This window comes from Lissotriton helveticus, chromosome 12 (genome assembly GCF_964261635.1).
Source record: "Lissotriton helveticus chromosome 12, aLisHel1.1, whole genome shotgun sequence".
Lineage (NCBI taxonomy): Eukaryota > Metazoa > Chordata > Amphibia > Caudata > Salamandridae > Lissotriton > Lissotriton helveticus.
In genome coordinates this window covers 797,134,738-797,150,287 of record NC_136073.1, presented here as the reverse complement: position 1 = coordinate 797,150,287, position 15,550 = coordinate 797,134,738, and the positions used below count along the sequence as shown (strand labels likewise).

At 50.5% G+C, this 15,550-nt stretch overlaps 1 protein-coding gene across 1 annotated transcript in view; it reads right to left on the bottom strand.

Annotated features, from left to right (window-relative positions):
• Positions 1-15,550, bottom strand: part of TARS2 (threonyl-tRNA synthetase 2, mitochondrial) — a 180,001-nt gene that overhangs the window by 85,260 nt on the left and 79,191 nt on the right. Inside the window, exon 8 of the mRNA XM_078671425.1 lies at positions 9,924-10,002. Within this exon, the coding sequence (XP_078527551.1) occupies positions 9,924-10,002 (79 nt within the window). The remainder of the gene's footprint in view (positions 1-9,923; positions 10,003-15,550) is intronic.

Genomic DNA, 15,550 nt, shown 5'->3' with positions numbered 1-15,550 from the left:
TTCCAAGAACCCCTGACAACTTTGATAAAACTCTGTTCGAAGTAGATGAGGTGAGTGTTTAAGTGAACAGAACCAACCATATTACGGGTGATGTTGGGAAAGAATTAGGATTTGACAACTTTAGTTCATGTATCTGTCAAGCATCTCCGCCTCTTGGAGTTCACCCAGACTTGGTACCTGGATACAGTTGAGTGTCTAAGTGGAGTGTCCTGGAGATCCAATGTGGCGTGCACCAGTATTGTGAAACGTGGACACCATGGCAAATGATATTACACACACATACACACAATAGCAACCAATAACCACTGACTGTCTCGTTTTCACAAAAAAGTCCTCACACAGATCGATGCTGCAAGTTGTCATATCTTGGAATGAGCAACCGTTAAGAGATGGGACTGAGAACTACCGAAGTTTACTTTCAACTCTTCAGTATTCAAGTTTCATAGCAACTCTGTGATCTTTCCTTTGTTAGCACACAGTTTATAAGAGGTATGCATTATAGAGGAATGCAAATAGCATGAACCTCTCGAGAGGTCCTCCAGGCAGATCCTAAGTCAGCTGGGTGTGTAGTTCTATTTCTGTCGTCAGGTCTCTCTTGCAGGGCAGGCCATACAACAAGAGGCTGCTTAGATCCAGGCTCGCCTTTACCCTGATGGACCACCACAAAAAGCAGAGGTCAGACTCTGGTATAACACCTGCCCAACACTGCTGTTCAGATGAAGAATTTGCCAGGTCCAGTCATTATACCACTAAGTGGGCAGATGCAAGAGGCAACAACCAAAATGCAATCTTGTTAGAAATTCAAGCATTTAAGCCAGTCCCAGAGAAGAGCATTTCCATCTTTATCCTTTGGTTTCCCTAGGCATCCACAGCAGACAATCTAAATGATCAAGACAATCTTGTTGCTCCACAACCAGAAAGAGCTCAGAGCTGGCAAGGTTACTATAAGTGAGCCAATAACACAAAAAGAGGAGGGGTCAGTCAATCAATCAATCAATCAAAGACATTTATAGAGCGCACTACTCACCCGGAGGGTCTCAAGGCGCTAGGGGGGGGGGGGGGGGGGGGAGCTGCTACTGCTCGAACAGCCAGGTCTTGAGCTTCTTCCTGAAGGCGAGGTGGTCCTGGGTCAGGCGGAGGTGGGTCGGAAGGGAGTTCCAGGTCTTGGCGGCCAGGTAGGAGAAGGACCTTCCTCCTGTTGTCGCTCTTCGGATGCGGGGGACGGCGGCGAGGGCGTGGTTGGTCGATCGGAGGTGGCGTTTGGGAGCGTAGAAGTTGAGGCGGCTGTTGAGGTATCCTGGGGGATATATGACGTTAAAACGCATGTTTTTACAACGCATACCGTTACAACGGGACTTTTACAACGCCAATACTATTACCACGCATGTATTTACAACGCATTTTTTTACAACGCAGGTACCTTTACAACGCATACCATTACAACGTAAGTATTGGTAAGTATATATATTTTTTTTAATTGTATATTATTTAAAATTAATATAATGTAATTTAATTGTATTTAATTTCATTTAATTTCATTTAATTAATTTAATTAAAATTTAATTTTATTTTATTTTTACCCTGTATCCCTTTACCAAAAAACCCAAAACTGACCCTGAACCCTAAAAATACCCCTTTACCCAAAAACCCAAAACTGTCCCTGAACCCTAAAAATACCCCTTTACCCAAAAACCCAAAACTGACCCTAAACCCTAAAAATACCCCTTTACCCAAAAACTGAAAACTGACCCTAAACCCTAAAAATACCCCTTTACCCAAAAACTGAAAACTGACCCTGAACCCTAAAAATACCCCTTTACCCAAAAACTGAAAACTGACCCTGAACCCTAAAAATACCCCTTTACCCAAAAAACTGAAAACTGACCCTGAACCCTAAAAATACCCCTTTACTCAAAAACCCAAAACTGACCCTAAACCCTAAAAATACCCCTTTACCCAAAAACTGAAAACTGACCCTAAACCCTAAAAATACCCCTTTACCCAAAAACTGAAAACTGACCCTGAACCCTAAAAATACCCCTTTACCCAAAAACTGAAAACTGACCCTGAACCCTAAAAATACCCCTTTACCCAAAAAACTGAAAACTGACCCTGAACCCTAAAAATAACCCTTTACCAAAAAACTGAAAACTGACCCTGAACCCTAAAAATACCCCTTTACCCAAAAACTGAAAACTGACCCTGAACCCTAAAAATACCCCTTTACCCAAAAACCCAAAACTGACCCTGAACCCTAAAAATACCCCATTACCCAAAAACCCAAAACTGACCCTGAACCCTAAAAATACCCCTTTACCCAAAAACCTAAAACTGACCCTGAACCCTAAAAATACCCCTTTAAAAAAAACCTAACATATAACATTTTAAATATAATTATATACTTACCAATACTTACGTTGTAATGGTATGCGTTGTAAAAGTACCTGCGTTGTAAAAACATGCGTTGTAAATAAATGCGTTGTAATGGTATTTGCGTTGTAAAAGTTCCGTTGTAATGGTAGTGCGTTGTAAAAAATGCGTTGTAATGTGTGTTTACCATCCTGGGCCTTGGTTGTGTAGGGCTTTGTGTGCGTGGGTGAGGAGCCGGAAGGTGATTCTTTTGTTGATCGGGAGCCAGTGCAGGTCTCTCAGGTGTCTGGAGATGTGGCTTCGTCTGGGGACGTCGAGGATGAGTCTCGCCGAGGCGTTCTGGATACGCTGGAGTCTCTTCTGGAGCTTGGCGGTGGTTCCGGCGTAGAGGGCGTTGCCGTAGTCCAGACGGCTGGTGACGAGGGCCTGGGTGACAGTCTTCCTGGTCTCGGTGGGGATCCACCGGAAGATCTTACGTAGCATGCGCAGGATGTTGAAACAGGACGAGGAGACGGCGTTGACTTGTCTGGTCATGGAGAGGGAGGAGTCCAGGATGAAGCCCAGGATGCGTGCGTGGTCTGTCGGTTTGGGTGCGGTGCCCAGGGTGGGGGGCCACCAGGAGTTGTCCCAGGCGGAGGGCGAGGAGCCCAGGATGAGGACTTCCGTCTTGTCTGAGTTCAGTTTCAGGCGGCTGGTTGTCATCCACTCGGCTACGTCTTTCATCCCTTCGTGAAGGTTGGCTCTGGCGGTGGCGGGGTCGTTGGTGAGGGAGAGAATCAGCTGGGTGTCGTCGGCGTAGGAGATGATGTTGAGGTTGTGTTGGCGTGCGATGGCCGCGAGCGGGCTCATGTAGACGTTGAAGAGGGTGGGGCTCAGCGAGGATCCTTGAGGGACGCCGCAGATGACTCCGGTGGCCTCTGACTTGTACGGTGGTAGACGGACTCTCTGTGTTCTTCCGTCGAGGAAGGAGATGATCCATTCCAGTGCCTTCTCATGGATTCCGACGTTGCTGAGGCGCTGCACTAGGGTGCGGTGGCAGACAGTGTCGAAAGCCGCGGAGAGGTCTAGGAGGATGAGGGCCGCTGTTTCTCCGTTGTCCATCAGGGCTCGGATGTCATCAGTGGCAGCGATGAGGGCGGTCTCGGTGCTGTGGTTGGCTCGGAAGCCAGACTGTGAGGGGTCGAGGGATCCATTCGTCTCGAGGAAGGTGGCCAGCTGTTTGTTGACGATCTTCTCGATGACTTTGGCTGGAAACGGGAGGAGCGAGATGAGGCGGTAATTCTTGAGTTCGGTGGGGTCCGCTGTAGGTTTCTTGAGTAGGGCGCTGAGTTCGGCGTGCTTCCAGCTCTCCGGGAAGGTGGCGGTGTCGAAGGAGGTGTTGATGATGTCCCGCAGGTGGGGTGCGATGACAGCGTCGGCCTTGTTGAAGACGTGGTGAGGGCAGGGGTCGGTTGGAGATCCGGAGTGGATGGAGTTCATCATGCGGACGGTGTCTTCGGTGCTGATCGGAGTCCAGGCGCGGAGGGTGGTGGTGGGGGGCGGTGGTTCGGTCGTGGCGTGCGTCGGTTGAGTGCTGAAGCTGTTGTGTATGTCCGCGATCTTGTTGTGGAAGTAGGAGGCGAGGGAATTGCAGAGGTCTTGCGAAGGGGTGATGTCGTTGTTTCCGGCGTTGGGGTTGGAGAGCTCTTTCACGATGTTGAAGAGTTCCTTGCAGTTGTGTGCGTTGTTGTCCAGCCGGTCCTTGAATGCAGTTTTCTTGGTGTCGCGGATCAGTTGGTGGTGCTTCCGGGTGGCAAGCTTGAGGGTGGTCATGTTGTCCGGAGTTGGTTCCCTTCTCCAGTATTTCTCGAGGGCTCGGCAGTTCTTCTTGGAGCTCATGAGTTCGTCGGTGAACCATGGGGCCTTCTTGCTTCCGGGTCTGTTGGGCGGGGTCCTCAGTGGGGCGAGTTCGTCCGCGCAGTTGCTGATCCACTTCGTGAGGTTGTCGGCGGCCTGGCTGGGGTTCGCTGAGCTGGCGGGAGGGTGCTGGCTCAGGGAAGCGGCGAGCTGGTCGGCTGTGATCTTGTTCCAGCTTCTTCGAGCAACCTGTTGCTGGTGGTGGTGGATCGTCGTTCTTCTGAAGGTGAAGTGGACGCAGCTGTGGTCCGTCCAGTGGAGTCCGGTGGTGTGGCTGAAGGTGATGTCTTTGCTGGATGAGAAGACGGCGTCGAGTGTGTGTCCGGCGAGGTGGGTGGGGGTGGACAACAGCTGCTTGAGACCGAGGTTGGCGAGGTTGTCGAGCAGGGTGATGGTGTTGCGGTCGTTGTTGTTCTCCAGGTGGAAGTTGATGTCCCCCAGGAGGATGTAGTCGGTGGAGGGGAGGGCGTGCGGGCTGATGAAGTCGGCGATGTCCTCGCTGAATTGTGTGCGTGGTCCCGGGGGTCGGTAGATCAGGGTGCCTCTGAGGGTGGTTTTGGGGTCCGTGTGGATCTGGAAGTGCAGGTGTTCGGCGGTTGTCAGGGTGTCGTCGGTGTTGGTCTTGATGCGGATGGTGTCCCTGTAGATGATGGCGAGGCCTCCTCCAGTCTGGTTGTCGCGGTCTCTTCGGGTGATATTGTAACCCTCTGGGATGGCGATGGCGATGTCGGGCGCTGAGTAGTCGTTCATCCAGGTTTCCGTGAGGAAGGCGACGTCAGGGGCTGTGGTGTCGAGCAGGTTCCAGAGCTCGACGGCGTGTCTGTGGACGGAGCGGGTGTTGAGCAGGATGCACTTCAGGTGGGTGGTGCTGGTGTTCGGCTTGGTGGGTGCTGGTGTGGCGTGGGTCCGGTTGCAGGTGAACTTGCAGGAGTGGCAGCTGAAGGATCCGTGGGTGCGTCTCGGTGTGGCTCGGTAGCAGCCCGGGGTTCGGCCGGTGTTGAGTGCGTTGAGTTCGGTGGCGTCGTAGGTCCGGCGGGTCGGCTTCCGTCGGTGGGGGCCAGGCGTCCTGGCACTGGGCGCGGTCCAGGCGCGGACGGGCGCAGACGGGCTTACCTTTGGCGCACCTTCCGCGCTCAATCGGTGCTCCCGCTGCGCGCGTCCGCTGCGCGGTCGCTCCGGGGGCGTCATAAGAAGGGAGCCGGTAGGGAGGGTCTGCGGGGAGGCGGGAGCGGGCCGACCAATCGGCTGGCGGGGGGGCGGGGCCGCGGGCTGGCAGCGGCGGGAAAACGGGAGGCCGAGGCTCGGAGGGCGGCCCTGCGGCGACTGGGGCAGCGTCAGCGGCGAGGATCAGGTGCAGCGGGCAGCAGGTAGGCAGGTAGGCAGAGGGGGCGACCAGGCCAGAGGCGCAGTGAGGAGGGGGAACAGACACTAAACAAAAGACAAGCCTTCCCCACCCATGGTTATTGGTTTCAAAGAGGGTGCCCGAGTAAAGCAGATGCCTTCTGTCTCATCAAAAAACTGACAAAAACAAACATACATGGATACCTGCCACCTCGTGTAGCTGTTACAGTGTTCTGAATGGATCCACTCTAATTCAATGGAAAACAAACATCACACATACACAACCAAAACCCACAAGTGAAAGCAGACACAAAACAAAGTTATGGGTATAGTGGACCAATCTTCACAGGGGGAGAATCACTATTCTCTTGCCATAATTAGGCTGGACCTAAACTTAGTGCGGCCCTGCCAGCATAGCTGAATTCTTCTTATGAACAGCAAAAGCAAGGACCACTTCCAGTATACTCGTGAATTGGCGAGTTCATGGAAGCAAGAACGTAGGGCAGGGTGGAAAAACACAACAGATGGATGCATGATTTTTCAAAACTCAAAAAACTCACCAGCTGCATTTTATACAGAGAATGTGTACGAAATTATAATATACAATTTCAAGGGGCTGTGGTGGGGGGTGATAGCTGTTCAATGAATTTACCTAATAACCAGTACCTCTAAAGTTAACGGTGTACGAAACTGGGTTTTTGTTGCAGTAGTCTCCCAACTTTTTGCCTGGTATTTGATGCAGCTTTGAAGTACACTGGGTTCCTGTTAACCAGGTTGCCAGTGTTCGTACCTCAATACAAGACAACTGGTCGCTTGAATCCCAAGTCACTAGGCCTTTAGCACCTCTGTAAGTCCCTAGTAAGTGGTACCCTTGAAAACATACGGCATGGGTACTAAACAGAGTCTCGAAGCGCTGCAGCCTATCTTATGCCACTCTAAGGGACCTCACACCAAACTCAGGCACACTGCAACTGCAGGCTGTGTGACAAGGTGCTCTACAAAGTGAAAACACAACATGGCACATACCCTGCGTGCCAAATCCCCTTACACTGCATGTAATATTCGTAAGTCTACTACTGTTTTCCTAAGTTTCTCTGCTACTGGTCTCTAGTCTTGCCCAGCACTGGGATGCCCCCCGGGTAGCCATGCGCTATATACATGTCTTTTCATTTCATTTCATGTCACCCCTACAGCAGGCCTTACAACCCTAAGGCAGAGTGCATTATATCACATGTGAGGACATCTGCATGAGCAGATATGCCCCTCTGCTGGCCAGTTCAATTACTGACCGTACAAGTGAACCGGGAAGTCATCTTAAGGTATGTAGTGGGCACCGGTCAAAACAAGTTCCCTAGACACATAATGGCTTCACTGAAACCTATGGTGTTTGGTATCAAACACCTCATATTAATAAACCCACACTGATGGATTTATTAACACATGCACACAGAGTGTACCTTAGAGGTATCCCTTGAAAACATACCGACCTCTAGTGTAGTGGCTGACCGGTCCTGTCCAGCCTGACACCACAGATGCATTTATGACCCTCTGGAGGTGAGAGCCCACGCTCTCATAGGTTGGGAACAATGCCAATGGTTTTTGGTGGGAATAGGTCCTCTGGGTCATGCCCACTTCCCACGGGAAGTGTTCAAATGGAGGGTGTAGTCACCCTAAAAATAGGTAACCCATTTCCCTACTACCCGACACTCCCTGTAACACCCCTAAATGCTGTATTTAGGCAGCACCCCTGATGCCAGGACCTCAGATTTGGCAGAAACAAAGAAAGAGAGGACAAGGAAGATTGCTGACACGAGACAGAGGAGTGACCACTGACTTGGCGCCAACCCTGCCAGCTGCTCCCGACCCTCGTGGAGAAACAGACTCATCACACCACTGTGCAGACTTCAAGAAACTCAGAGGGCTGACAGCGCTTCGCAAATCGCCAGAGAACTCCCTTGGAGTAGAGGAGCTACTCCCCTGCTGCTGCAGGCACCAAAGAAGCAAGGTTCAGTTCAATGTGCTGCCGCTTACAGGGAGTACCAACATGGCAGCCACCCAGGAAGAAGACGCAATGCTCCCAAAGATCAGATCCATCCACTCTCCAAGTGTGGGGACGCCAGGACCGACCAGAGCCACACAGTACCAGTACCTGGGGGTATCGTACCCCTTGCAGCAACTAAGGCTTGTTGTTTCCAACTGAGACACCAACACTGAGGAAGACCTGTACGTCGAGGGCCTTCAGGGACAGTGAGACCCCCATCGAGATTGGCCCAGCTGTCCTGTTTGCCCCTTTTCTGCAGAACCAAAACAAAGAATGAATCTCCGACCACCCCCACCCGACACCTCACCTTATGCTGACAATGCAACTTCCACTGTGAATTTTATTATAAAAAGGCTCCATTCTGGAAGTGAACCAAGTCTGGTTCACTTGGCACTAAGATGTCTTTACATGTAGCATACAATGTTATTGTCATGCAGTCGGCTTGTGTGGATTTCCCTTTTGGCTAGGTCAGAGGCTGTTTACTTGAACCCGTGGATCATTAGCCACAACCCACGCATTGTATTTTAGTGCACATACGTTTTTTAATCCACACCTGAGAATGTTGCCCTTTCTGAACCCTTAGCAAAGCAGCTAGTCTGTGTGGTTTAACTGATTCCAGGTCTTTCTAATGGAAACAACTGCTGTCCTAGCTCAGTTCTAACCCAGAGTGATGGTTTGATGCATTTTCTCATGATTACTGCCTTAAACATTTCCTACTCCAACATGATTTTTGATCCAGTCCCCTCTTGTCATTTTAATATTGTGCTTTTGCTTTTCATCCAATATTTCACCCTTAAATGCAGAGTTTTCTACTGCTACAGGCTGCAATCTTCTAAGCGGACACAAACCCATTCAGATAAGGAGGATGAATGAAGAAATCTTACCAATGGGGAAAAGATATTATCTGAGATGGTGTAATTGATTTGGTAAGAACCAAAAGGCAATATAGAAGGCAGATTAGAATGGGTCAACCCAACAAGCAGGCTAGATGGATACAAAGTCCCCTCCAAGCAGCTTCAGAGCCACAGCTAAAAGCCTGATTGGCCAAGGGTCCATTTCACCTACTTCATGGCACAATCTTGATAAATACATCTTTTCTCTGAGTTTGTCCAAGCCTTTCTAACAAACCAAACTCAAAAAATGTTCAACTGCTGCCTAGAAGGTTTCTGTCTCACGTCAGCTAGGCTTGTTTTACTATGTAAATATATTTGACCCTCATTTATATAATTTGCAACTAAATAAGAAGAGTTTCAGTGGACAAGAAATAATTTACAGTATGCGGCTACAGCAGTCAGCAAGCAAATAATGATAAAGGAGGCCTGCTCTTTGGAGATCGCTTTTTAGGCAACTGCGATTTGTACCTCTAAGAGAGTGGGAGCTCTACAAACGGATTTGCCACTAGAGGTTTTAATTTTTTAATGAAGGTCAAATTGAAGATGCTAGTCAAACGGCTATAGCTAGTCAAATAGCTGCCGGTACCGAACATAATTTGAGTAAGAGGCGAGAAACAGTAGTTTACACATAGAATAGAAAATCTGGTCAAATTTCAAGTGCTTACAATCAGCTAGGATGCAAGTATCCTTGAGTGGGTGAAGAGAGACTTGAGTGATGCAGAATGGTGTGGCAATGCCAGTGCAATACAGGACTGTCCAAAAAAATGCAATCACGCAAAAACCAGACTTATTCTGCATGCGCGAGAGGTGCGTTTTAGTGCAATTGATTGGGTCCATCTAAATAGAACCAAAAGACAAAGACCAGACATGAACCTAGATCTGGGGAAATTTCATAAACAATAAGTCGACCACGCCAAGGCAGTTGGCTGACGATGATGAAGAAGCATAAAGTAAAAACTTACAGCTTTAAGTTTTGACACTGAGTTCCCAAAGGATAGATTAGAGCAATCAAACAAAGTATTAAAGTTTGGATGTAATTAAACAATCAGTGAGTAGGATACAGATACTTCAATGAACAGGACACAGATACTAAACAGAGGACACCCTGAGAGTGCGATCACTGTCAGGAAAGCAGATTGTTAGCGGTTTAATACAGGTGCCTGCATTCAGGCCTGAAGACGGACTACTCACAAACCCTCAAAAATATTTGAGACAGACAGCAGACCTAGGAGGCAGGCCTCCCTGTGATCCCGCATTCTTAGGGGTTCCTCAGCCACTTGAAGTGTATCAGTAATGATTACAATACAAAAATAAAAACTTGAATGCTGTTCGGGGTTATTTCATGCAAGGCAATAGGTTACAAAAAAGTGAAGTGAACAGACCTTCACCAGTTTAAAGGCTTTTATTTGTCCTGTGTGGCGTACATGAGGGCCTTGGCAGAGGTCAACAAGCGATCCACACCTGAGGAAGGGAGATAAAAAAACATTATTAACTGTAATTTCTTACAGGTTGCTAAGCTCAGCGTATAGCAACTACAGCATTTAACGGTCGGATCGTAATTTGGAGGTCGGGAACGCCGAACTACTTGTTGGGTGAACACGATACTATGTCCAACCAGCATCGTAATGAGGGCCATACTGTCACGTGCACCATGTTTTGTAGGCAACATATCCCCGGCATCTTTCCGGTTTATTCCCAGTTACTCCATTTATTCCCATCACAGCCACCCATGTAGAGGTTGGATTGCATCGCGTTAGAGAGCCAACTCTCACAGTTTACAATAATAGTTTTACTGCCCACACCCCACTTGAGTCGAGAATACTTTTTCAATACGCCGGACCAGGCCACGCTGAGTATGATAACCTAAGGGTTCCACAAATCAACAGCAAAATGTCTCAGTGTGACCACCTCCAAGACAGGTGCATTGGAACTGGTGGGTGTGCTTGCAAGCGCCACTAAGTCTGCATGAGGGGCCCATTTGCTGTCAATGTGCATAGTCCAGTTCAAACCAGTCCTGGGAGCCATTGGCACCTGCTCTGGCGCAAAACTGGACCAAGGACATGGGAGTCATCTCCCCCTGTCCAGACCCTCCCCTGGGAGGTTCCCCATAATCATCCCAACCCTTTCCCATGGGTACTTAAGGACTTACCAGAGTTCCCTAGATTCGGCGTGGGATAAGCTCAAGATCAGACACTGCTTCTTCTTCTACCTTCTGGGACCTCTGGACTTCGCTGGACTTTGTTTGGGCTCAATCCGTCTCCCTTCTAGTCTGCTGCATCGTCTGTGCCTGTGCACCATACAGGAGCCTTCCAAGGCCTGTGGGCATCAAAGACACCTGAAGGAATCTCCCTAGGAGTAAAGGAGTCACTCCCCTACAGCACTGCAACTAAGTCGGCCGGTCTGCTGATCCTGAGTTCCTCCGGACTCCGTAAGGTTCTGCAACACAGTTGGTGGTTTTCCACAGCTCCCGAAGCTTGCTCTGCCCTCTCACCAAGTTTGAGGCTAGTATCCCTCGTGGGGGTTGCAATGACCGAACCCCTGTGCACCACATCAACTTGCAGTTGCAAAGGCTTGTTGGCTTCCTTCCAAAAAGATCTTTGGGCTCCAAGTTGCCCCAACTTCGAGCACCTCCAGGGACCAGAAACTTCAGCCACAAAGCATTGTGTGCATCGTGGCCTGCTTCTTTTGGAGAGCTGCTTGAGGTCCTCTTGTGACTCCAGTGCCTCCGGCCTGTGAGTCCACTTGAAGGTCACCTGATTGCTCAGGGCCTGCTCAGACTCCCCTGCTTGTGGGGAGTCCCCTGGACCTTGCTGGTCCCGACGTTGCTCCTTCTTCAATTCCTACGTTAATTGCATTTGCCAAGGCTTGTTGGTACTACAGCCGGACATCGACCCACCAGGACTCGACATCCTTCATGGGACAGCTCGTCCATGGGACAGCTCGTCCATGGCTCCTGGTTTTCCTCAGCATTGCCTGGTCCTCACAGCTGTAGAGTCAAGGTCATCGGCACCCATCATGCAACACCTGACATCGGAAGGCATTCGTTTTCCAAGTTTCTTGGTCACTCCTGAGTGACATAGACTCTGTCCCCTCTGCTTGCAGGTACCTCTCATCTAGAATCCAGCTTCGGATTCCACCGGACACTTTCTCCTTCTTCAGCAGTGGCACTTTCCTGAAGTCCTCCATTGGGTTTGACAGTGGTTTCCGAAACCACTTCACACGTTTGCACCTGGCTTCCTCCGGCCCCCGCCTTGATTCGTTTGTCCCGATTTCAAGGGACGATCTCCCAAAAATTGTGCCCACCATGAGGAGTGGTTCTCCTAATGACCCTGCTCCTATGCATATTTTGAATCGGGTAACTGCCACCATTGCCCCAATAATCACAGATCTTCTTAATGCCTCCTTTACTCAGGGAATTGTCCCGCCTAGCTGGAAGCAGGCCACGGTCAAAGCGCTCCTCAAAAAACCAGAGCTCGATCCCGCAGAGTTGGCTAACTTCCGACCAATCTCACTGCTACCGGGCATCAGCAAGATGGCGGAGAAAATAGCTAATCAGCAGCTTTCCTCTTTCTTAGAAAGTAATAAGCTGCTACGCAACTCCCAAACAGGCTTACGCCCAGAGCAGGGAACAGAGTCTGCCCTATAAGCAGTGGTGGAGGAGGCAAGATGCATCTTGGATTCAGGAGGATCAACGATGGTGATCCTCCTGGATCTAAGCGCAGCCTTTGACACGGTGGACCATAAGATCTTAATCCATCGCCTGAGCAACATGGGAGTGTCAGGCATAGCGCGGCGATGGCTCACATCTTTTCTGGAGAATCGAACCTTCCAGGTTTGGGAAGGTGCAGCACGCTCCAAATTAACCCCCCTCGAGTGTGGGGTCCCACAGGGCTCATCACTAAGCCCTACCTTGTTCAATGCATATATGGCCCCCCTGGAGGATGTGGTGAATCCATTTGGGATTAAAGTAGTCACCTACGCTGACGACACCCAACTGGTCGTCTCGCTCTCCCAAGAAAAACATTGCGTGGAAAATCTTCACTCCTGCCTCTCAGAAATCCACTCCTGGATGAATAGCTCACGTCTCAAACTGAATGGAGCTAAAACAGAGCTCATGTTGCTAGGCCACCATATAACATCCTTACCTAATTCCATCTGGCCTGCCTGTCTGGGGCCCGCACCCACCCCAAAGAATGAATTAAAAAGTCTGGGGGTATGGTTGGAGCAGGATCTGACATTTAGGACCCAAGCAAAAAAGACAGCAGGCATTTGTATGGGGTTACTTCGCTCTGCCCGAAAGATTCTTCCCCTATTGCCAGAGCACTCGAGGAGACTACTTATTCAGGGACTGATCCTGTCAAGATTGGATTGCAGTGATAAACTCTAGGCGGGGGGAGGAACGTCGTAGAATCCAAGAGGAGGTGACAGCCCTGGAACAGACTATCCTAGAGAGGGAGAGGGAATATCTACCCTGCAAAAGCGATGTAACCCTCAGAAAGCTGCTGGATGTCCAGCAACAATACAGGGAACTAGTGACCGGGGAAGCGAGGACCCAGGCCCTTGCCACCATCCACAGGCTATACGATGTGGGTGACAAATCGGGGAAACTCTTGGCATGGCTTAGCAGGAAAGAGCGGGCGGCGAGATGGATTGATGAAGTGCAAGCCGATAACGGCGACATCGTCAACACGGACAGGGGAATAGCCGACACTTTTGCCACGCACTTTGAGGCATTTTATGCAGCGCGTGACCTAGCCACGCAGGAGGAGGCGCAGAGCTACCTAGATGCCACAATCCTGCCGTCTCTCCCCGTAGAGTCGATGGAGTCCCTAGAGGCGGCCATAACTGTGGATGACATTACCGAGGCCATCACCAGGTTGAGGCCCGGCAAGACTCCGGGACCCAATGGCTTCCCGGCAGAGCTATTCAAGCGGACAGCAGACTTGCTGTCGCGACATCTTGGGGGACTTTTTGCAGGAGCTTTTGAGGAGGGAGAGCTGCCCCCAGACCTGACGAGGGCAACGATTGTTCCGATTTATAAAGAGGGTAAGCCACGTAGGGATTGCGCCTCATACCGCCCCATCTCCTTGCTGAATATTGAGGTGAAGCTGTTGGCCACCATACTGGCCACCCGACTGCGAGCGGTTGTCACAGATCTGGTGCATCTGGACCAGTCGGGATTTCTTCCAGACAGGGCCACCAAATTCAATCTCAGAAGGACCCATAACTGGTTGCAGGAGGTACGGGCCGTGCTGATCCCCACTGGTTCCTCTCCTTAGATGCCGAGAAAGCGTTCGACGCAGTGCACTGGCCGTTCCTTTTCGCAGTACTAAGTAAGTTTGGCTTTGGTCCCAACTTCCTGCGATGGGTCCGACTCCTCTATACTGCCCCGAGGGCCAGAGTGCGGGTGAACGGGACCCTGTCCAGAGAGTTCCAGATCCAGAGAGGTACCCGGCAGGGTTGCCCCCTGTCCCCCCTCCTGTTCACGCTTACCATAGAGGTACTGGCCGCGAGGGTCCGACAGAACGCTGACATACACGGTTTTACAACTGGTGCCGATGGCCCGTCGCCTGAAAAAATTTCATTGTATGCAGATGATGTCCTACTGTACATAACAGACCCGGAAACCACGATCCCAGAGCTCTTCCGAGAATTAGACATCTATGGCAGGATGGCGGGCCACAGAATTAACTGGAATAAGTCAGTGATCTATGACCCTGGGGGCCACGATCGGTGGGGTAATATACCAGACGACCTCCTGACAACAACCGAAGGTTTTCAATACCTTGGGGTATTCATTACCGTGAGAGAGGACCTCTCCTTTACTAGGAATGTGGAAAGGGTCATATTAAATGCAATAGCGGATATGACTCGGTGGAGACAGCTCCCGCTGACTATCCTGGGGAGGGCGGCCATGTACAAAATGGTCACATTGCCAAAATTCCTCTACGCTCTGCAAAATGAGTACTATCCGATACAGGCGTCGGTTTTCCGTACGATCCACGCGGACTTGAGGTCTTTCCTTTGGCTAGGCAAGCAGGCTAGGGTGGCTCTGTCCACCCTTCAGAGGCATCAGTACAGTGGAGGGATCTCACTCCCAAATTTGGAGGCCTATTACTGGGCGGAACACCTGACGCCAATAAATGATTGGCTCCATGTCCCAGCTGACCACCCAACATACGCACTAGAAAGAGCTACAATGTCGGCCAAGAATCTTTCGTGTTTCCTCTATGGGACCCCAGGGCGGACCTCCCTCCTCCCAGCCACGTTAGTGACGCTACACGCGTGGAGGACGGCCACACGTCGTATGGGCTGGGACAGGAGGCCTACTAGGCAGACGCCGCTGTGGCACTGCCAGTGGTTGACGGAACTCCACAAACTGAGGGGCTTTCAGAGGTGGGATGATATTGGGATCTCCGTCATAGGGGATGTCATCGCCAAGGGGGAATTCAAATCATTTCAGACACTTAAATCCGACTTCGGGCTTCACAACACACAGCACTTTAAATATATGCAATTGCGACACGCATGGCAAGCCCAAAAGGTCTCTCTCGTAGATCTCCCAGAATATGCACCTCTCGAGGGGAGGCTCCTACAAGAACAGCTGCAGGGGAAGGCAGTGTCCCTGACATATAAGACTCTGACTAATCATACGCTGGGGGATTTGGCTAAGCTCAGGGCCACGTGGGAGGCGGAGGTGGGAGTGATGGAAGACCTGGATTGGGACACTGTGCTGATGCATCCCCGCGAGGTGGCCATCAAGTCCCGATTGCGATTAATCCAGCTAAACATACTTCACAGAACATACTACGACAGGCAGAGGTTATGCAGAATGGGGAAGGTTGATGATCCAAACTGTCTCAGGTGCACTCAAGAGATTGGGGGCTTTTACCATACGGTGTGGTCATGCAGGATAATACAAGCTTACTGGACCCAGGTGTTCCAAGAACTGGAGGAGATCCTAGAGGTCCCAATCACGCAAGAGCCCAAACTAGCTTTACTAGGCATG